The sequence below is a fragment of the Rana temporaria genome, chromosome 5, assembly GCF_905171775.1.
Source record: "Rana temporaria chromosome 5, aRanTem1.1, whole genome shotgun sequence".
NCBI lineage: Eukaryota > Metazoa > Chordata > Amphibia > Anura > Ranidae > Rana > Rana temporaria.
In genome coordinates this window covers 143807008-143831509 of record NC_053493.1, presented here as the reverse complement: position 1 = coordinate 143831509, position 24502 = coordinate 143807008, and the positions used below count along the sequence as shown (strand labels likewise).

General features: G+C 43.1%; 1 protein-coding gene across 1 annotated transcript in view; it reads right to left on the bottom strand.

Annotated features, from left to right (window-relative positions):
- Positions 1–24502, bottom strand: part of VPS41 (VPS41 subunit of HOPS complex) — a 377598-nt gene that overhangs the window by 156287 nt on the left and 196809 nt on the right. Inside the window, exons 6-7 of the mRNA XM_040353190.1 lie at positions 23253–23315; positions 19420–19485 (exon numbers count right to left, since the gene is read on the bottom strand). Of these exons, the coding sequence (XP_040209124.1) occupies positions 19420–19485; positions 23253–23315 (129 nt within the window). The remainder of the gene's footprint in view (positions 1–19419; positions 19486–23252; positions 23316–24502) is intronic.

The following is a 24502-nucleotide window of genomic DNA, read 5'->3' as shown; positions in this document are numbered from 1 at the left end:
TAAGATTGGTCGGGTTCAGTGAGGGCTTTTAAAGTGATTGTAAAGTTCTTTTTTTTAAATAACAGACATGTCATACTTACCTGCTCTGTGCAAGGGTTTTGCACAGAGCAGCCCTGATCCTCCTTTTCTGGGGTATCACAGCAGAGCTCCTGACTCCTCCTCTTCATTGCGCGCCCCCGAGAGCCAATTTCCATGGGGGCACTCGTGTGTCCGCATTTACGAGTCCCGTTGCTGTGTACATTGACACAGACCGTAGGACCTGGCCCCACCCCTGGTTCCTGTGTCACTGGTTTTGATTGACAGCAGTGGGAGCCAATGAGGACCTGAGACAGCGGCTGGAGCTGCTGGGCTCGTGCTCGCCGCTGGAATGATCGGGCTCTGGTAAGAAAAGGGGGGGGGGGGCGCGCAGTTGAACCACAGGAGTTTTTTCACCTTAATGCATAGAATGCATTAAGGTGAAAAACCTTAAGGGTTTGAAAGCCCTTTAAGGATAAGGCCCCGTACACACGACCAAACATGTATGCTGAAACTGGTCCGCGGGCCAGTTTCAGCATACATGTTCGGTCGTGTGTAGGTGCGAGCGGGCCGAATTCCAGCAAACATTTGCCCGCCGGGCCTTTTCCCAGCGGGCAAATATTCCTGGACGTGTTTTAAAACCGTCCGCTGGAATCCTGCCCGCTCGGACATGTACGGTCGTCAGTACAGACCTACCGTACATGTCCGAGCGCTCGCCGTCCCTCGCATGCGTCGAATGACTTCGACGCATGCGTGGAAGCCTTTAAATGGCAGGCCCGCCCACGTCTCTGCGTCATTGCCGCGGCGACGACGCGGACACGCCCCGCGTATTGTTTACGCGCGGACTTCTGTACGATGGTTAGTACAACCATCGTACAGAAGCCCTCTGGCAGGCATGTACGGTGAAAACGGTCCGACGGACCGGTTTCATCGTACATGTTTGCTCGTGTGTACCGGGCCTAAGGATTTAACGGGTAAGTTCACCAAACATTGAAAGGTGAACTACAGTAGAAATATACTGGCCCCCGCTCTTGACCCTGCTGAACATAGCAGATGTAACGCTCCATGCTGCTGATGTAGCAGTCTTTACACATGCGACACACAGCTCCAAAGTGAGCATCCATCAGAATGATTTCAATAGCATGTGTTGCTACTCCTCCCTGCTCCATCAGTCACAGACACTCGGCATTGTAAGTGAGGATTCTGAGGGCCTACCCACAAGCTGAACTGTCAGATAGAAAAAAACGAAATTGGTCTGAAGGCAGCAGCATGCAATTAGTGTCAATTTAAAAAACACCAGAAATACATATAAAAGAAGCACTGTTTTTTCTTTTATAAACAAACAAATGTCATACTTGCGTGCTCTTTGCAATGCTTTTGCCCAGATCCTTCTCTTCTTGGGTCCCCTTCTGGCACCCCTGGGCCCTCCCTCCTACTGAGTGCCCCCACAGCATTCCGCTTGCTATGGGGGCACTTGTACGTGGTGCGATTCCTCCTGAGCCCTGCTCCCGGTGTCCATAATAAGACACCCATGGCGGGGTTCGGCCCAAACCCCCGCTTTCTCTTCAATGGCTCCTGCTGCTGTATCTGAGCCAATGAGGAGCAAGAGAGTCTTGGCTCTGGTGCACATCACTGAATAGAGATCAGACTCAGGTCTGTATCTCCTTTTGTTGTTATGTGCCAGCTTTCTGTTAGAGTGTGGCTACGTTCATTCTCCCTGGTCCCACTGTACGGAGGGAAAGCCTCACTGCTGAGATGGACCATGGACTATGGACTATGGGATTTGCAACCTGCACAGAGCAGTGCACATGACCACAATTAAGGTGCATTGCTTGCTCCAAACAAACAGGAGTGAAGGGGAAAAAAAGAGGCTTGGAAGCTCATGGAGGATGTTACAAGTATGCAGAAAAACACAGTAAGAAATTCTTTCAAAATAGATTACAGGATCAATAAATAGTGGATGTGAATGGATTATTTTTGGTAAATATTTAGTGTCACTTTAGCCCAATAATGCTTTGCTTTGTAGACGAATATCATGGCGTCTTTATTATTGCCATAAAAAAACATTGTCTGCTTAGTTCCCAGCTCGGTAGGAGCAAACAGATTCACAAGCCAGGGGAGACTGACAGATTGGATAAACATGATTCTCACCAGTCGGCTGTGATTTTTGAATTTTACAATGCACAGCAGGATTCAGCCTTTACATCAACAACCCTGATTGCCTTTTTTCATAAATTGGATGATTCTGTGTAGACTCTTCAAAACCAAGAATCAGACTCTCCCTAGTCTGCCAGATTCACAGATTAATTCAGTTATCTCTGTTCTTATCTCATAAGAAATATGGGCCTGATCCACAAAAGGTATATGCCGGCGTATCTACTGATATGCCGTCGTATCCCTGTTTCTATCTATGGAACTGATCCACAGAATCAGTTTCACATAGATAGGCAGAAGATCCGACATGTGTAAGGGATTCTCAAAACCCGGCGCAACGTTAAGCCGCGCAAAGCACGTCTGGAAAATAACGTCGGGAGCATGCGCAGTACGTCCGGCGCGGGAGCGCGCCTAATTTAAATGGGACTCGCCCCATTAGATTAGGAACGCCTTGCGCCGGACGGATTTAAGTTACACCGCTCACAATTTCTAGGTAAGTGCTTTGTGGATCGGGCACTTAGGTAGAGATTTTGCAGCAGTGTAATTTAAACGGGAAAAATTAAGTTACGCCGGGTTTTTGTGGATCAGGCCCTATGTCCCTGAGATAAAGTGATCCCTACCTTCTTTAAGACTGGTTTCACACTGGGGTGGGCAGATGTAGACGATAAAACAATGCTAGTTTTAGAAGCGATTTACTGTCATTTTAGCGCTGCTATTCGGCCGCTTGCTGAGTGCTTTTAACCCCCGCTAGCTTCAAGAATAAGGGGTTAAATGCGCTTGTGTATCGCTGCTGCTGAGGCGCTTTGGCAGTGGTGCCCATTCATTTCAATGGGCAGGAGCGGTGAAGAAGCAGTGTACACATCGCTCCTTCACCGCCCCAAAGATGCTGCTTACAGGAAATTTTTAACATCCTGCCAGCACATTGCCCCAGTGTGAAAGCACTCAGGCTTTCACACGGACTGCAGGGGAGGTGTTTTTCAAGTGCTTTACAGGCAGTATTTGTAGCCCAAATGGGACTGAAAAACTCCCCAGTGTAAAAGGGGTATAAAGGAAACAAAGCAACTAGCCAAGAAGACACACATTGGAAGACCCGGTCCCCTGCATCCTATCCCATCCCCAGACACAAATGCACACTTTTGCATTATCAGTTGACTATGGTGCCTATGACATTGTGGTGCAATTTAGGCATGTTTTATGTGTGTTCTAATGTGCATTTTCTGTATACCCGTATTTTCCGGCATATAAGACGACTTTTTGCCTCTAAAATCAAGCCCCAAAAGTCGGGGGTCGTCTTATATGCCGGGGTACCTGTCTGTCAGATGGCGGCCATCCATTATTCAAAAGCTGTGCCTCCTTCTCAGACTGTTCCATGATAGGCGGAACACTACTTTTCCCAGAAGAGCCTCTGTTCAGTGTTCCGCCTATCACAGATGCCTTCTCATCCTCGGCCTCGGACGAGAGGACATCCGTGATAGGCGGAACACTGAACATAGGCTCTGCTGGGAAAATTTGTGTTCCGCCTATCACAGAACAGCCTGAGGAGGAGGCGCAGCTTTTGAATAATGGATGGCCGCCGTCTGACATACTCTGCAAACAGGAGAAGGTAGGGAGATCGTCGAGGCAGGGAATGGAATGGTACAGTAAGGTCAGCAAAGGCACAGTGAGGCATGTAATAATTGCACAGTGAGGCATGTAATGATGGCACAGTGAGGCATGTATAATGGCACAGTGAGGCATGTATAATGGTACTTGCAAAAAGAAAGGGCCTATTTTAATGTGCATATATCGCGTGGTGATACCGCGAATGCACCTGTATAAGATGTGCCAACGCCCCGATATGACGAGAATTTGGATGAGAAGCTATTAAATTGGGCTTTAAGGGCACACAGTACAAATTGGTATAGAAAACTAGAAATTTATTAAGTATGAAATATCATAAAATCGAACAGACGTAAAATCAAATTTTAGGTCAGTAAATGATACTACAAGGGTAGTGACAACAATATACAATCTTATTATACACAAGCTTTATCTGAAAAGCACAGTTACAGGTACAATGTTGAGTTGTGTGTCCCATGTGGTATTCCGGAGGTTTAATGGAGGGCTTGCTCTACATGTTACGTGCTTAGTGCTTCCTCAGGAGCATAAGATATTGCATAGAATAGATCGCATTGGGGATAAGCAAGCGACGGTGGTGTATTAACCCCACAGTGGCTGGGTGGACAGAATTTATCAATCTAGCCTAGCGTGGGGATAAAATCAAAAAACACAAAAGATTGTAAGAAAAAGGTGTTCGGACAGTCAGGTGCTGGTAAGCACTCAAATTCGGATCCGGGGATCTACACATGCGGTAATTCAGTGCTCAATATATTAGGCTAGATAAGGTAGATGAAAACATCTTAACAAGGCAATCTGTGAATCCTAGGTATAAATGCCAGAGGATATTGTATAAGACTGCCAGAACAGGATCCTGAAGCCTAGTCCGCACTTTGAATCCGCACGTGTCCCCAAGGAAACGATGACGCCGATACTGTATCGGCGTCATCGTTTCATCGCGTCATCGTTTCCTTGGGGACACGTGCGGATTCAAAGTGCGGACTAGGCTACAGGATCCTGTTCTGGCAGTCTTATACAATATCCTCTGGCATTTATACCTAGGATTCACAGATTGCCTTGTTAGATGTTTTCATCTACCTTATCTAGCCTAATATATTGAGCACTGAATTACCGCATGTGTAGATCCCCGGATCCGAATTTGAGTGCTTACCAGCACCTGACTGTCCGAACACCTTTTTCTTACAATCTTTTGTGTTTTTTGATTTTATCCCCACGCTAGGCTGGATTGATAAATTCTGTCCACCCAGCCACTGTGGGGTTAATACACCACCGTCGCTTGCTTATCCCCAATGCGATCTATTCTATGCAATATCTTATGCTCCTGAGGAAGCGCTAAGCGCGTAACATGTAGAGCAAGCCCTCCATTAAACCTCCGGAATACCACATGGGACACACAACTCAACATTGTACCTGTAACTGTGCTTTTCAGATAAAGCTTGTGTATAATAAGATTGTATATTGTTGTCACTACCCTTGTAGTATCAGTCACTGACCTAAAATTTGATTTTACGTCTGTTCGATTTTATGATATTTCATACTTAATAAATTTCTAGTTTTCTATACCAATTTGTACTGTGTGCCCTTAAAACCCAATTTAATAGCTTCTCATCCAAATTCTCTATGTATAATGGTACAGTGAGGCATGTATAATGGCACAGTGAGGCATGTATAATGGCACAGTGAGGCATGTATAATGGCACAGTGAGGGGTTGTCTTTTACAGTGAGTATATCCCAAAACCAACATTTTAGCTGGAAAATTAGGCAGTCGTCTTATATGCCGGCAAATACGGTACATTTTTAAGGTGGAAAGTTCTTTGTGCAGCTTTAGGCATTATAGTGAACCTTTACCTTTCCCACGCAGGGTAAAGCAATAGGTTAACTTCAATGCCATCCTCCAGCTACTTATGCCTATCTTCCCCTCGCTTCTCCATCTGTTTAACTACTGGGAATAAAGAATAGAAGGCCAGTGTAAGTCAAGACTTTTAAAGTGTGTTTAAACCTCAGACATGAAATATGAACAAAGCATATCCCTCTATAGTATGTACTTGTCTCAATTAAGAGTAAGTATCATTTTTGTCTGTTGCTTTGTTCCTCTGCTATCAGCATGAATCACTTTTGGCAACTTTTCCTGACACCAAGAAAAAAAATGGTGACAGGAGAGGGATCTCCAGCACACAGCCTGTGACTGACAGCCTAATTTCTGTTTGTGTGTGAAGGGGGTGCGCGCCTTCCTTCCAATCAGCTCTCAGAGCTCTCCTCACTGAGCTCAGCAGAATGTAACTTCAGCTCTCCGCCCCTGCTTTATGGCAGCTCAGACCAGCTGTATAAATTCTTGACTGTGAATGGATGTAGAGAAGACGTCAGGTAAACAGGTATAATGTATGTAGGAGGATTTGCTTCATTTCTGTGCATCACCTGAGGCAAGTCATTTCACTGGGAATATGTAAGGATTTACAACCACTTTAGGGTTTATACAGGGCCGAGGACTCTTTCCTTGCCTTTATGCAACACTGGATGCCTGAGCAGGAAGTAACAAAGCTCCAGTGCTGTCATGGGGGAGGAAGAGCAGTGAATTCCATGATCGACTGTATCTAAAAAACATAAGGTATTGTTTTTCACTCCTGGTGGTTTTATGGTGCAGTAGGGGAATATAAGGAGTGGGAGTTGAGGTGGGAGAGACTTGATTTAACTGACATATTTGCTTTGCCCCCTTTACTTTAAAGCGATGGTTCACCTGAATTTTTTTTTTTTTAAACCAGCAGCTACAAATACAGCAGCTGCTGACTTTTAAAAAATAGACACTTACCTGTCCAGGTCACTTGCGAAGTCGGCAGCCGAAGCCGAGCGGTAGCTCAGCTTTCGCCTTCCCCCGCCGCCATCCTCGGTGAGGGAAATGGGAAGTGAAGCGCTGTGGCTTCACTGCCCGGTTCCCTACTGCGCATGCGCGAGTCGTGCTGTGCCGTTCCCACTGGTCCCCGTTGTGTTCTGGGAGCCGAGTGTTTCCCAGAACACAACTGTGGGGGTTAGGGATGACACGGAGAGGCCGGAGTCAGGATGCCCACTAACACACAGCTCCTTTCTCTATCTGCAACGTAGAGAGCGTCCTGATTCTCCCATAGTCCAAGGGAGGGGGCGGGGAACGAAACTCCACACCAGGGAGAAAGCCTCGCATTACTGTGTGGAGTTACAGACAGAACAGGAAGTGAGGATTTCTCAGAAGAAATAAGGACATTTAAAAGCAAAATCGAAGGATGATGTAAGTTAAGGAGGACTGCAGTAAAGGTAAAGGAAGCTATTTACAAAAAAAAAATTATCCTTACAACCCCTTTAAGCGTACACCTGTGTGAGGACCATATTTCCCAGCATGGGATGCACAGGTGTTCTGTGGATCCGCATACAGGCAGTCTTATTTATGTCAACTGGAACGCAGCGGCTGCAAAAACACAGCTGCTGCTCCCAATTTGACATCCGTGTCCGGGAGGGTGTGTTTCCCTGAATGCAGACAGTGTGAGTTCTCGAGGGACAAACCCAGGCGCATGTCAAATTGGGAGCAGTAGCTCTGTCTGTGCAGCTGCTGCATGAATGGCAATGCCTGCATGCAGATGCACAAACACCTGTGCAGGCCCTAACATTGGTTTACACTCAAGTACATCCTTGTAAACATAGCCCAATACATGGGGGTTGTATTGCACTTCACAGACAAAAGCTTGGAAGGCTGATAACTTTGTTTGAGATTAGAGTTGACTCTGGGTATCTCGCTCAGATATTGCTTTCCCTCATCTTGAACAAGCATGCCACTGTCACCAGTGAAGTCTGTGAACTTCAGTCTTTTATGTTTGTTTGTTTTTTTCTTAATCAATGACTCTCTTGGTAGATTTGTTTTTTGCTTATTCTTGCAGCCCTGATGAAGGAGGAGTGGTGTTTCCCGAAAACGTGTCAGCTGTTTTTATATGACTTTTTTTTATCAACAATTAAATTACCTTGGACTCTTATCCTATTTTGTTTTGGCACTGTATTTTTGTATTTCTATAGTCCGCGCTCTTGGGGTAGTAAAGCTGAGATCATGATAAAGGTCCCCGGGTCTACAAAATTAAAAATCAAGTCAAAGGCAGCATTTTTCTATTATGATAGTCTCCCTTTAATCACAGATGGATCTGCACATTGTAAACTAATAATGGGACATGTGGGAAAAACTCAAGCTATAGAATACATCTGACAGGTGACCATTTAAATGTAAAGGATACTTTAAATAAATTATGAAGCAAAGTACTTATAATGATTATCCAGGTTTACCAACCTACATTACATGGACACGCTGTTGTATAGGAAATGGTTTATGAGTTGTTAGAATCTATTTAAACATGCTAACCTAATGGATGTTGACTGGACACAATTTATATAGCCTGCTACAAGTGGTTAATGTTTTATTCCCCATCTAATGGGATATATAGATTTTCTGCTTATTGATATTTCAAAACAGCTACGTTATCAATTCATTTTCTGCATAGATTTTGGTGCATTTACGAAGAAGAAAAGTTACACAATCGTATTTTTAGTTTATGATTATGCATATTGATGTTATTCATTTTGCCCAGAACAGCAAGACAAAGCAGCAAGTTACCCAATAATAATATAAATAATAATAATAATAATAATAATAAAAATACATCCCTACATAGCACTGACTGATCCTCTAAATGCTTTCTAAATTTAATTTTCCTTAGCTCACCCTATACAGTATGGGCTGGACTCATAAACAACATACTGCGGCGTATCTCCAGATACGCCGCCGTAATTTCAAATCTGCGCCGTCGTATCTTTACGCCGATTCTCAAAGGCAGATACGTTGAAAAAATAGGCTTCCTCCGCCGACGTAACTTGAATACTCCGGTGTATAATTGTGTGCAATTTTACTCTGGCCGCTAGATTCCGTAGATTTTCCGCATCGAATATGCAAATGACCTAGATACGCCGATTCAGAAACGTACGTGCGCCCGGCGCATTTATTTACGTAGTTTACGTAATGCTTTTTCCGGCGTAAAGTTACCCCTGCTCTATGAGGCGCAGCCAATGTTAAGTATGGACGTCGGGGCAGCGTCGTATTTTGCGTCGTTTACGTCATTTGCGTAAGTCGTATGCGAATAGGGCAGTGCGAAAATTACGTTCACGTCGAAAGCATTGACTATTTGCGGCGTAATTTGGAGCATGCGCACTGGGATACTTTCACGGACAACGCATGCGCCGTTCGTTAGAAGCGTCAAATACGTGGGGTCACTAGTAATTAGCATACCACACGCCCCCTACCAGCCTATTTTGAATTAGGCAGGCTTACGCCGTGTCAGATACACTACGCCGCCGTAACTTACAGCGCAAGTTGTTTCTGAATATAGGACCTGCCGCTCTAAGTTACGGCGGCGTAGTGTATCTGAGATACGCTACACCCGCCTAAAGATAGGCAGATGTCTCTGAATCTAGCCCTATGTTCATAGTTGCTGCATTTACATACTTGCAGTTAGAGTTGACAAGTTACCACTTTACTTCTAATACTAATAACTATTCAGGATTGTCCAATAAACCTGATATATCAGTTAAAAGCACTTAAAGTGACGATAAAAAAAACTGATTCAGAGACTGACAAATTGTATTTATCCATTCAATCCTGATTTTCGCACATCAGCATTTCAGCAGGTTGTACTACAGTACATGGCACTGCAGCCAGACGGTGGAAGTGTACATCTTGCGGCACTGTAGAAATTAAATTCAAGCGGTAGGTGCCAGTCCAAGACTATATTTTAGGGCATGACAGACCAATTTTATTACCCCCCTCCCTCCCACCCTACAACGAGGGCCTTAAATGCCAGGAGGGCACCCATGTACGTCCTCCAGAGCATGCACTTTCTGGGAGACACTGCTGATCACAGATCGGAGTAAAGGGCCGATCCTGACCCCTTACCACGTGAATAGCAGTTAGCCAATGACAGCTGAACAATTGATGTAAACAGAAGATCAGTAATCAGCCATTTTTTTCCTCACGTTGACAGTGAGAAGAAAAAAGGCCATTTACCAGCTTTTGTCACAGGGACATCGGTCCCGAACATGGAGAACCGCCGCCGCATCTGTTCCCACCAGTGCCACCTGCCAGTGCATATAAGTGCTGCCAATCAGTGCCGCCAATCAGTGCAGCCTATCAGTGCTCATCAATGTAGGAAAAAAATTACCTGATTGTAAAATTGTACACCAAACTATAAAACTTTTTTTTTTTTAAAGTACAGTATTTTTTTTAGCAAAAAATAACAATCCCAGCAGTGATTAAATACCACCAAAAGAAAGCTCAATTTGTGGGGAAAAAATAATACCCAAAGTAATTTGGGTACAGTGTTGCATGACCGCGCAATTATCATTCAAAGAATGACAGCGCTGAAAGCTGTAAATCAGCCTGGGCAGGAAGGGGGTTTAAGGGTCCAATAAGCAAGTGGTTAAATAAAACAAAAAGTTCACATGCACATTAGTTGCCCACTCAGGGGGTTCTTCCACACAAAATCCAAACAATGAAAATGCAGAGGCACCTGGCTCGCTTGTTGACAGCACTGCTGCTCCACTTACCAGTCCTTCTGACTGTGTTGCCCAGAACTCCTGGATCACTTGGCTCCCTTAGCCATTATTCACAGTGCCCTGCTGCATGGCCAATTTATGGCCTATGAATTTGGGGTTCTCTTGACATCCCGATAAAAGCCAACCTGACTCCTGGAACGAGACCTCCCATTTCCTATCTGCTAGCTGGGGCACCTCTGCCCCCTTGGTGAGCCCCTCTATTTCTTGGCTTTTGGCTGGGGCTCTTCTGACCCCTCTGTGAGCCCCTCTGTCTCTTGGCTTTAGGCTGGGGCCCTCTGACCACTTGGTGAGACCCTTTGTCTTGTGGCTTCTGGCTGGGGCCTCCCAGTGTGGCAAACCTTTTGCCTCCCATACTGGGAGTGGTCTCAAAACTAGAAGCTCTAAGCCACTGATGGTAAACCTTGGCACCCAAGATGTTTTGGAACTATATTTTCCATGATGCTCATGCACGCTGCAGTGTAGTTGAATATCATGGGAAATGTAGTTCCAAAACCTCTGGGGTGCCAAGGTTCGCCGTCACTGCTCTAAGCTATCTTCAGACCTGAGTATATAACAACCCTGCATACCTGTGTACTCACACAAATTGCAGGTGTCTTGCAAAACCCAGACACAAAATTAAAAGTTCTGATGCAGAACTATAGAATCTGGAGAAAGCCGAAGATACAGCTTTCTCTGCTCAAAAATTATAGTCCTAAGCCACGCATTAACCCAAAATGTGAATCCTGTGTAACTTTTTCCTATATTCACACAGTGACAAGGCCTGTAACTGTCACAATCTGTATAATACTGTAAACGTCAAATACAATTACAGCATTAAAATAAAATCACTCTCTTTATCCACTGATGCCTCGTACACATAACCGGTTTTCCTGGCAGGAAAACTGCCATGAGAGATTTTGGCCATGTGTATGCTCCATCACAGTTTTCCCGACAGGAAAACCAATGGGAAACCCAGCGGTTTTTAAGCTGGAAGTTTCCCTATGGGGAAAACCCGCGGTGGAGCATACACACGGCCAGGTTTCATGACCAAAGCTGTCATGGCAGTTTTCCTGTCGGGAAGCCCGGCTGTGTGTAGGCGGAAAAAGCTACCGAGCAGGTTCTCGGTTTTCCCCTTGGTTTTCCGCCGGGAAAACCGATCATGTGTACAAGGCATCAGACTGGAAGACCAGGCCATTTTTTGCGATACGGCACTGCATCCCTTTAACTGACAATTGCTCATGCGACATTGTACCCAGACAAAACTGCAAACACCCACAAATAGAGCTTTATTTTGGTGGTATTTGGTCACCTCTGCGGTTTTAATTTTTTTGCGCTATAAACAAAACAAAAATAGAACATTTTGAAAAAAAAAGTATTTACTTGTTGCTATAATATATTTCTTCATCAGTTTAGGACAATGGGGGTTATTTACTAAAGGTGAATCCACTTTCCTTGCATGTCCCCCTCAGATCTACAGCGACTGGACTTCCAAGTGCACTTTCAGTGCAATTTCAAGTGCACTTTGCACTTGTAGTGCAAAGTGGATTTGCCTTGCGTAAATAACCCCAATATGTATTATTTTACATATTTTTGATAAAAAAACAAAAAACACAATAACCGATCTGATTGGTTTGCGCAAAAGTTATAGCGTCTACAAAATAGGGGATAGATTTTGTGCATTTTTCTTATTTACTTTTTTACTAGTAATGGTGGCGATCTGCGATTTTTGGCAGGACTGGGACATTGCGACAGACTGATCGGACACTTTTTTGGAATCATTGACATTTATACAGCGATCAGTGCTATAAAAATATTTACACTAATTACTGTGTAAATGTCACTGCCAGGTAAGAGGTTAACACTAAGGGGTGATCAAGGGGTTAAATGTGTTCCCTGGGAAGTGTTTCTAACTGTGGGGGGATGGGACTGACTGGAGGAGGAGAGAGATTGCTGTTCCTAATCACTAAGAACAGCAGATCTCTCTCTCTCCCCGTCAGAATGGGGATCTGTCTGTTTACATTGACAGATCCCCATTCTGGCTCTCTTTCCCAAACATCGCAGCCACCAGCCACGCGCATCGGGTCCCCCACTGTGCAGCAGCCATGCACACGTGCCTGCTATTGCTCTTAAAGAAGCCGACGTACAGCTATGGCGATTTGCGGGACCGAGCCGACCTGCCGCTGTATAATGACGGCGGCTGGTCGGCAAGTGGTTAAAGTAGATCGCAAATTTCCAGAAAGATCATACAGCACCAACAAAGGAAGAAGTCCTGCAGTCATCAGCTACAGCCAAGCTTACATAGATATGCAAATTCATCACATACCTGTAATTATTGTCAAGGATGCATGCAGCTGCTGGTAAATGTGGCTAGTGAGTATTTAGAAATCAATGAATTCTGGTCATCCGGAATAATTTTATCAATGATTAAGCATGTACAGTAAGAACAGTAACCTTCCAGCACTATCTATAGGCGTAGAATTAATAGAGCTCCAACAGGAAAGACAAGGGGACCATATGCTTCTGAAAGTTAGCCCCAGATGGAGCCTGGGGCATGGAGACAGAAGTGACATAAATTGATAAAATGGAGAATTGAAGCTAAGAATAGACATTTATTTTATATGTGTCACCCTAATTTCTTTCAATGTGTATGCATGTGCTGAACGCACATCAACATTTTAATCGCTAGATCTTTCCCAGAATAAAAAATCACCCAATGGCCCACTAATAAACCAGGGACAGTGCACAGAATACTTTTATTTGTTACGATTAGTTCTTTTTTTGCTGGTGTGACAGCATGCTGAGAATGTTTAAGTGGCCAAACAACCTCCAGATAAATTGACATCACTGTAGCACCGAGGTGCAGACATGGTTAAAAGCATGCTGCTTTATTTATATGCCTATCCACATTATAAAATGTTCCTTGCTATCTTTTTGACCCACTAATGCTAGAGGGCCAAGCATACCCAAACGCACACAACTGTTCATAATAATTACAGGAAGAAAATGTATTTTGCTTGTAGCTTTAAACAGGTCAAGCTAAATCAGCCCACTCAGTGGCATGTAATTCCAAAAGCATTTACACACTGACATTTCTACATTTACAAAACACAGCATATTTCTTCTCTGGCATTTCTGTGTCCCTACATACCACAAAATGCCTTATTGTCGTTATTTTAAATATAGTGTTGGCCCCTATTAAATGGCTAGTATACAGGAAAAAGGTGTGTGTGGGGGGGGGGGGGGGTCTACAGAATGGGAACTACAAGGCACTCCACTGTATCTCTATATAAACTATGCTGTTCTACAACTGAAGAGTTTTACATACTAAGACAGCAAAAATACACATCAAGCATTCAACAGCTCTGCTGAGAACCATCTGCACCTACCCCCTAAAAAAAAACCCACACCCACAACCCCTTTTTTCCAAGTAAGCCCCTTGTGCCTTGAACATGTCAGGTCCCATGTAAACACAATGGCCCGGATTCACGTAGCACTTATGCCGACGTATCTCGAGATACGCAGCGTAAGTGTAAATGTGCGGCGTCGTATCTGTGCGCCGTGCCCCCAGAACTAGATACGCCTGAAAATAGGCTTCTTTCGACCAACGTAAGTTTCCTATGCTGTCGTATCGTGGGAGCATATTTACGCTGGCCGCAAGGGGCGTTTCCATTGATTTACGAATCAAATATACAAATGAGGGAGATACGCCGATTCACGAACGTACTTGCGCCCGGCGCATTCATATACACGGTTTACATAAGGCTTACGTCCGGCGTAAAGTTATCTCTCATAAAGCAGGGGTAAGTCATGTTAAGGTATGGACCAGGGAACAGCTGTCGTATTTTATGTTGTTTACGTAAGTCGTACGTGAATGGGGCTGGGCGTAGGTTACATCACGTCAAAGGCATTGAGCCGTCGTATCTTAGGGCGTAAATTCGACGTGATTCTGAGCATGCGCGCGCATGCACCTTTCGTTCGGCCCATCATTTGCATGGAGTCAAGCTTCATCTAAATGGATCACGCCCACTACCTTCCTACTTTGAATTAGGCGGGCTTACACCGGCCAATTTACGTTACGCTGGCGCAACGTTGGGAGCAAGTGCTTTGTGAATACTGCTCTTGCCTCTCAGAGTTACTTCGGCGTAGCGCATATGAGATGTGCTACGCCGGCACAAAGATGCGCCGAGCTACCTGAATCTGGCCCAATGTTCCTTCCAAGCAGGCCGGAGCTAAAGTGGCCTGAACATAACAAATAAATAAAAATAAAAGTATGTTCAGTATAAAACTGTAGCTATGAAGGGAGTGGGCACGAAAAAAAAAAATACAGGTAAGGGCTTCAAATTAGTTGCTCTGCCATTGCAACAAAATTAGATAACACTGTTAAAATGTAAGTGGCAGGTGTATATAAAGGACCATAATTTATTTTAACCACTTAAGACCCGGACCAATATGCAGGTAAAGGACCAGGCCCCTTTTTGCGATTTTGGCACTGTGTTGATTTAACTGACAATTGTGTGGTCGTGCGACGTGAATCCCAAACAAAATTTGCAACCATTTTTTTCCCCACAAATAGAGCTTTCTTTTGGTGGTATTTGATCACCTTTGCAGTTTTAATTTTTTGCGCTATAAACAAAAATAGAGCGACAATTTAAAAAAAAAAAATCAATATTTTTTACTTTTTGCTATAATAAATATCCCCCAAAAATATATAATTTTTTTTTCTCAGTTTAGGCCGATACATATTCTTCTACATATTTTTTGGTAAAAAAAATCGCAATAAGCGTTTATTGATTGGTTTGCGCAAAAGTTATAGCGTTTACAAAATAGGGGATAGTTTCATGGCATTTTTATTAATATATTTTTTTTACTAGTAATGGCAGCGATCAGTGATTTTTTTGTGACTGCGACATTATGGTGGGCACATCGGACATTTTTGACACATTTTTGGGACCATTGTCATTTTCACTGCAAAAGGTGCTATAAAAGTGCACTAAATCCTGTAAAAAAATGACACTGGCAGTGAAGGGGTTAACCAGGAGGGGGCACTGTAGGGGTAAGTGTGCCCTAAATGAGTGTTCTTACTGTGGAGGGGCGTGGCTGTGCATGTGATGTCACTGATCGTCATTCCCTAACACAGGGAACAGACGATCAGTGGCAGCCACACTAGGAAGCACGGGGAGAGGTTTGTTTACACTTACCTCTCCCTGTTCTTCCTCTCTGTGACCCGATCGCGGGACACGACAGCCATCTGGTCCGCTGTTCCCACGGGGACAGTCTCTGAGAAGAGGACCGGGTCGCAAGCGCGCCACCGGCGGCATGCTGCCCGACCCACGGCTGGGCTCTTAAAGGGGACGTACATGTACGCCCTTGTGCCCAGCCGTGCCATTTTGTCAACGTATATCGTGAAGCGCATCATTTCTATTATTACATTGTAATATAAAATGAAATCATTCAACTCACCATAATGCAGAATCAGTGGGAGCCCTGAGCGTGTCGCCTGCCACCAGATGCCATCAGGTGTCCCCAGCGGAGTCCCTTCTTATATCAGGTGCCCCCAGCGGAGTCCCTCCTTACATGCATCCTGTGTCACATCATATGCAGCCTCTGTCCCATCAAATGCAGCCTATGTCCCATAAAATGCAGCCTCTGTCCCATCAAATGCAGCCTGCATCCCATCAAATGCAGCCTCGGTCCCATCAAATGCAGCCTCGGTCCCATCAAATGCAGCCTCGGTCCCATCAAATGCAGCCTCTGTCCCATCAAATGCAGCCTCTGTCCCATCAAATCTCCCCCTCTCCGCGGGAGCACAGTGGCACTTACCTTGCTGTGTGGTGTCCTCTCCTGTTGTCTCCTTCCACTGGCAGCGGCCATGGAGGAGTCCCTCCTCATACTTCCGGTTTTCTCTCTCTCTGGCGCAATGAGAGAGAGAAAACAGGAAGTGACATCTAACTCTGATGTCAATCAAACTGCCCGGCCGTAGTGATGGCTACTACGAGCGTCAAAAGGAAGCTACTCGGCGCATCAGAAAGCACCGCAAGGCGGGACAAAAGCCTGCAAATTAAGCGCCGCGCCTGCAATCTCGTGATTGCATTGACGTGGCGCTTCCCATAATGCACGTGACCGGCGTGCAAAAATAGTGCAGTCTGTTAAAGGACATTTTTTTTAATTTTTGTTTCTTAAAGGAGCCGTTTAAAAAAAAAAAAAAAAATGGTGGCTACAGGGGGGGGGGGGGGCCCTATGAACAAGCCACCACTGCTATAGATATACTTTAAATTACATGTTAAAGATTCCTTGTGTGATGCAGCAGCAACAGAGGTCCCACTCCTCCTACTGCTGGTAGAGTTACTTGCAAAAAAAGAAAGAAAAGAAAACTCAGTAGCAAACAATAAGAAATGTTTTTATCAGAAGATAATATTGGCCAATGATCTATTACTTTTGGGTCTGTTCACTCACTAGGAACCCAAAGCTGCATTAGCTGTAAACATAGAACAGTGTGTCAGTTGAACCCTCAAATTTAAAATGTTCCGTGTTGCATAAAGTATGATTATAAACTGCCCTTGAAGAAGGTTAAAAGCTGATTTACAGCAAGTGCTTATATCTTACTATAATGCGTATGTTATCTTTACCTTGCTTGACATTTGCTTTTCAACACATTTATGTTGTTTTATTGAACATTCTGATGGTTCTTGTACAGATAATTTAAGACCCACTGAGACCGACCATATGTTACGTTTCTAGCTTTTTATTTGTGCTAGGTGTTATGTACATTTATCATGGTTTAGTAGTGACGTGATTAACAGCAGCAACACAAATATTCTATTATACTTAATAAATGGAAAAACAACTTTAAGCAGAGTATATTCATAGATGACAAGTGGCTGAATAGAAATACCAACATATACAAACAGCGTATGAAAGCTTGTATACACAATTTTTTACACACTTATATCAAATTGTATATTCAGACAAAACTTTTTTTTTTTTTTTTTTTAGATAGTAGGAAGGGATAAGAAATACTGTATATATTTTACTGCTACCTTGGGACACCATTAGGGAGGTCTCCTCTCACCTATTGTCACAGAGCAATACAAAATGCTTTAACAATAGGAGATGGTTAGTACCTCTGTGAGTACTTTATTGCTGCATCTCTAAGGCAGATATTTCAGACAAATCCCCCTAACAGAGCCCCAGATAGCAGTCAAATTCCGACAGGGGTTCTAATTCTTCCCACATCTTTCCAAAACGTAAGGGCTCACTCATACCAAGCCAGTCCATTACAGCGTGTTAATGTGTAATGCATTCGGATTGCTCATTAATTTGAATGGGCAGCCAATGCACAATAATAGACCAGAAAATAGACATGCACCATTTTTAGCAACACATTGCTTTCCACTGAAAATAGGTGGCACACTAATGCATGCAAAACATGTGAATGGGACCTAAGGAACATGTTTTGGGTGGGCACACACTTTTAACCACTTGCCGCCCACAGTACATTTACTGTGGGTGGGTGGCACTGCAACGTGCAGGTATGTCCTAATGTGACTACCCCCCCCCCCCCCTGTGCTGTGATTGGACACAAGACTGTCAGCAGGTTACAGCCAATGATTATGGCTGTATACCTGCTGTTTGGCTGTGGCCAACTACAGCCCAAATCTCTGTGTTTGTAAACACAGGCTGTGGCTGGATTTCTCTCTGCCATTTAGAAATGACAGCAAGAAGATAAACCCAACCATATCAGTGAGTACAAGTATCACACATACAGTTGCATACACTTGTTAGGCACACAGTTATCTCCAGGTCATCTCTGTCACCCTGGTAGTGCCATTAGTACAGTGACAGTATACAGTATTATTACTGTTTACTGTATTAATGTCACTAGTCAGTTAGTGCCCCCCACCCCAGCCAGTGGCAGCACCAGATTTTCCTCCACACTATCACAGTCAGGCCTTGTACACACAACCGGGTTTCTCGACAAAAAACAGCAAGGAAACTGCTTCATGCCGAGATTCCCGTTCGTGTGTATGAGGCATTCAGGTTTCTCGTCTGGAAATCTGGCCAGAATCTCGACAAGAAAAAAAGAGAACCTGCTCTCTTTTTTCTCGTCGAGATTCTTGTCGGCCTGTTTCCCAACGAGAAACCTGAGAGTGTGTATACCTACCTGTCACCGTGGAAACCTGCGCATGCTCAAAATGACTTTGACGCATGTGCGGTAGCTTCCATGGCATAGGTAGGCTGAAGCAAGATGGCGGCAAAGGGATCGAATGTGACGAGAGCATGTTCATCATACGCGAGGACGTCACTGCATTCTTTCCTTTCAAGAGAACCGCGGTTCTTTTGAAATGAAAGTCAGTATACTCCGGCGGCAAGAGTTTCTTGCCAAGAATCTCGTCAGGGAAAACAACAGGTTTTTCCTGACGAGATTTTTGGACGTGTGTAGGAGTGTCTGTATCTTGATCATGATCAGAACTAACCTAGTGTCCCCAATAGCATAGGGTCCCCAAAAACACAGTGCTAGCAAGATCAGCCTCAATCACTGCCAGCACTTGTGACATGTAGAAGAATACATTTTGGCCTAAATTTATGAAGACATTTGAATTTATTGGATATGTATTATAACAAAGTAGATTTTTTTTCCTGTCTTTTTTTTCCTTTATATAATAGAAAAACTATTTGTGTGAAAAAATATATATCAATTTAATTTGGTTAGAGAGTGTTTCATGACCAAGAGATTGCCAGTTAAAGTAGCTCAGTGCTGATTAGTAAAAAATGGTCTGGTCACAAAGGGGGTAAAACCTTTTGGTGGTCAAGTGGTTAAACTGCATTCACAGGAGCGCTGGATGTAGAATGGTATCTATAGCTCTTGTTCCCTACACTCCGTTCTAGCCAAGCTGTCAGTTCTTTTTGCACTGGGGGCGATGGTCACTATAGAAAACCATTGTGAAAGCCCAGATCCAATGTCCATCCTTTCTTTACAGCCAATTAACAATTGTTTGAAGGGAAATGTTAAGATTAATAAATGAAAAATGCAAAGAACCTACCTTGTTTCCTCCAGTGACAAACTGCTTACAGTTAGATTTTCCAAATTGAGGATGAACAGCAACAATCTATAAAGATAACACATGTTGAGAAAATCATAAACACCCAGGCTAAATTAGCCCATAACATTGCTTTACTTTGTGCTGCACTACCTGATTTGAACCACTTCTAACACATTTAACCCAGAACATGAAGAGGAAAAATCTAGTGGCACTTGTGCCAGTGACAACTGTCAAGGTAGGGGTTTCCCTCACTTTGAAGAGATGTTCTTTCACTCCCTGCTGTGTAAATAAGACAAAACGTGAAGGGAAATTGATTGCATTAGGACACACCTGGCAAACAAAAACCTGGCAGTGAGTTTTCACTCCCCAGTCTTCAGAAGGGGCGGAGGGGTTTTCTCAGCTAAGCATACCTTCATGATGAATCTTTCTGCAGGAACGGTGAACACAGACATTTGCTCGCACTGGGTACCAAGACAATAAAAATCAACCTGGTTTGATCATCAAGGGCATCCTGTCTCTCCAAGACAATGCACAAGCTCATACGGCTCACCGCACTACGTGCACATTACAGCAACTCGACTGGGAGGTATTGCCACATCCTCCTTACAGCCAAGACCTCGCTCTGAGTGATTTCCACTTGTTTGGATCATTAAGACCACTTTCACACTGGGGCGGTGCGAGCGTTGGCATGCTTCACCGCTGTTATAGCGGCGCTTTTCAGCCACTAGATGCTTTTAACCCCTGCTAGCAGCCAAAGGGTCAAAAGTGCCCATGTTGCGGTGCTGCTGAAGCATTTTGCAGGTGCTTCGGCAGCGTTGCCCATTTATTTCAAATGGCAGGGCTTTTGGGAGGGGTGTATTCACCCCTCCCACACTGCCCCAAAGATGCTTCTTGCAGGACTTTTTTTCCTGTCCTGCAAGCACACCGCCCTAGTTTGAAAGCACTCAGGCTTTCACACTGGGCTGGCTTGAGAGACACTTTTCAGGCCCTTTACAGGCACTACTGTATATACTCGAGTATAAGCCAACCTGAATATAAGCCGAGGCACCTAATTGTACCACAAAAAAACGGGAAAACGTATTGACTCGAGAATGAGCCTAGGGTGTCCATCTGCATGCCTCACTGTGTCCATGTGCATGTCTCACTGTGTCCATGCCTCACTGTGCCCATGTCTCACTGTGCCCATGACTAGACTGACATTTAACATGGGAGTCTATGGAAGAGGTGTCTGGCTTTGAAAAATCGGTGCTGCCCAGCCGTAGGTTCCCCCAGACAACAAACTTTGTAAACTTATAGAGGAGAAATGGGGCTACATGTGTGCCAAGTACACATGTACCGGGTCCCCAAAGTCACCAGAGAAATTACCGTTTAACATGGGAGTCTATGGAAGGGGTGCCCGGCTTTGAAAAATTGGCGCTCCCCGGCCCTAGGTCTTCTGGACAACAAATTTGTACACTTGTAGAGGAAGAGTGGGGCTACATGTGTGCCAAGTTTGGGGTCCAGGGGACCTACGGTCGGCCAGTACCGGTTACCGGTTCCCCAAAGTCCGGGAGATCAGGGGCAAAAAGGTGATTCGAGTATAAGCCGAGGGGGGCATTTTCAGCACAAAAAAGTGCTGAAAAACTCGGCTTATACTCGAGTATATACGGTATATTTAGCGCTAAAATGCCTGAAAAGTGCCCCAGTGTGAAAGAGGTCTTAAAGAGTTACTCAAAGGTCAGCACTTTAGCACTGATGACAAAGTGAAGCAAGCTGTCCTAGGGTGGTTCAGGCTCACTGACAAATCTTTCTATGACGGGCATTAAACGCTGGGATAAGTGTATAAATGTAGCAGGGGAGTATGTCGAGAAATAAATGCAGTTTCCATTCCTTAAAATAGTTTTTTTTATAATATAAAATTTAAAAGTCCTGGTTTGCCTTGAACGCCCCTCGTGAAAATAAGGTTTTGGCTAGACATACAGTACACTTTATTATGCTGTTGGTGTTGTGGGAGTACATTCTTATAATGACAATAATAAGTAAATACTCATCACTCACAAGCTGGTGATGTTGGTAAAGCATTCAAAATTGAGTCAAGCTATGTAATTTTCTGTTTGTGTTGACCACTACACTTTTTTCCTTTTTTTGTCTAACAAATGGCTGCATTTTGAATGCTTCTGTGGATATAAACGTTATTATAACAGGTGTCTTTTCAGAGTAAGGCACTGTTAGAAACGCACAACTCTATTCACCAACTCTCAGCAATAGAAAAAGATATCAAAACAGCTGCAATCATTATTGAGCAATGCTGTATTTATGGAGCAGCATTATGTTTTATTGGAAATTTAAGAGCTGGAAATAAAGCAGAAAGAGCAGCACAATAACTAATGATTTTCTGCGATTATATCAGCTTATAGTTTTACATGCAGGAGATATTTCCATCATTTTCATTTAAAGCCTAATGTACTTGAAAGTTATGCTACAAATAATATACAAACTATTGAACAGCATTTGAGGAATTACATCTAACTGGCATCAGCAAAGAACTATAAACTGTCTGGTTTTAAAACCTCTTAATGTTATACCTCCTTGCATAAAGGGAACATAAAATAAGATATAAATAGAGCATGATTCAATGTTCAAATCTATTAACTGTGGCACTAGCTGTCATCTAGCAGAGTATGGTCCCCTGATAATCTACAGATTGCTGCCACTAGACTAGATAAGCGAAAAATAAAAATACATTTATAAATGTATATTCTAAAGTTTTGAGAACAGTGTTAAATGTTCTAAATTGCTCTGAAACAAATGTTATCCACATCCTTTTTTTTAAGGAAATTAAAGAAAATGTAATTTATTTCTAAAATGATAGCACCATCATTTAGGTTGGTAATTTCAAATATTCTTTAACGGCATTGTACATTTTCATATGTTTTTCTTGTTTTAGCTAGGTATTTAGTGTAGTTATATTCTGTGTCAAATGTTTGCCTTACCTTGTAATGAACTCACATGTTGTGGCTGCAGTTCGTAGTGTCATGACTGATTAATTCCCCTATCTATGTATTCATTCTCCTAGCTTGTCCTTGTTCGCTTAAGTGACAGGCAACTTCCTGTCCCGAGTCACACAGCATCCAATCCATGCCTTACCATTTACTCTGTGTTGCATCAGAAATATGGCAGTGCTAATATGATGAAAACCCCTATTCCCTTCACATCTCTGACTGCTTGTGGCTGTGCCAGATGTAATTACTATGCAGATTTTACCTGCAGAACACTAAACTGAGAGACCCAGGAATTGTGGGATATTTTGCTTCTTCACAGGAAGTGTCAGTTCGCAAATGGTCTCATGTTTGAACACAAACTGTTGACAAAGGAATGTGAAGATTTACTCGACTATAGGCTGTGCGTACAAGGCAATATAAATAGCACCATGATCACTGTACATCTTATGCAGGTGAAAAACATAAGGTGTAGATAGTTAGGTTTATAATTCCTTTAGATTTGTGTTAGTATTTTATCACTTGGAGACATCCTATTTTTTACTATCCACATGTGTCATATGCACATTATGAGTAGATTACCATACAACCATTCAGTGTCCTTGTAGAACAAGTTCAGGGTGACAAGGTGGGAAATAAGATTGAATACACCCCCTGCTTATGTCTTACAGACAGACAAATCTTTTCTCAATGTCCCATTCAAGCATCTATCCAAGCCTGTACAGACCAACTGACAAAAACACAGGACACATGTTCCATTTAGACACGTGTATTTAAGCCTAAAATACAAGGAATAGGCAATATTTTAATCAGAAGATATATCATGTAGATTTTAGAGATCATAACAGCACTCACCTTTATTGGACAGTCAAAAATTTCATGCAATCCTTCTCTTGAATACAGTCCAAACACTTGCACCTATAAACAGGGATAAAACATTGTCATTTACTGTACATGACTGGTACATATTACCGTAATTCACTTTACAGTAGCTTACCAAAAAAATAATAATAATTATAAATGGGATTCAAGGATGTGTATTTGACGGCAATTTTTTCATTACTGGTACCCAAATTAAACAGTCTGTAGGTCTCCTTTGAACTAAACTTAGACTTAAACGTATTTATTTAAATAAGAACTTCATTCAGTTAAAATTATAATCTCCATTTAAAGGCTACTTTCAATTTCCAGAATTGAGAGAACAGACAGTTTGCAAGTATTTAGCTCTCTAATGGATGACATCCTAACAGAGTAAGACACCTTGTACATTTTAAAAATTGTTCAGCAAACTCCTTGCGTCTTTTCCAAATCATATATTTCCTTCTTGTCCTCTAAACTCTGGTTACTTGTATCAGCTATCCTCCAAACCTACATTGCTTGGACCAACTGCCCTACAGTTATTGGCCACTTGCTATTAAAATCTAACAATCCTCTTACTCATCATTGTAAAAATGTATGTGATTTTTCCCATAACCTCTCATCTAGAAGAACAGGTTGGAATTAAGTTATACTTCTGAAGGGATGGGAGGGGAGGGAGAATGCATCCAATTCTGTGTAAACTCTGGCTTCGGCTACCAAGCCCTGTAAACAACAGACAGTTTTTTTTACAACAATGGAGCTAAAGCAAGCCTGGAAAACACTAAAGAATTCAAGGGCTTTGCTTGAGCATATAATAACACAAAATATTCGGATGACAGTGATTGGGAAGATGTATGGGATTACCCTTTCAAGTATCTAATCTCCCTTATGGCCCTGTACACACGATCTGAAAATGGGATGAAAAATACTGCTTTCAAAGCAATCGTACAATAATCATATCGTTAGTACAGAGCTTTCAAGAGCCGATCATGACAGTTCATCCATTATTATGCGATCAGACAAACACGAAAAATGTTCTCGTATGATATCAGATCGTACAATTTTCCTTTAATCAGTACAGTTGTCATCCAAAAATACAATAGAAATCCACTACAACACATGACATCCCTTTTCCGATTTTTTTATTCAGTTGCACAAGAATTTTCATAACTTCAGTAACCTCTCCGTTTTTAACATCCGACTAGCATGCAAAAAATAAAAAATAAATAGAAGATCCGTTGTCCGAT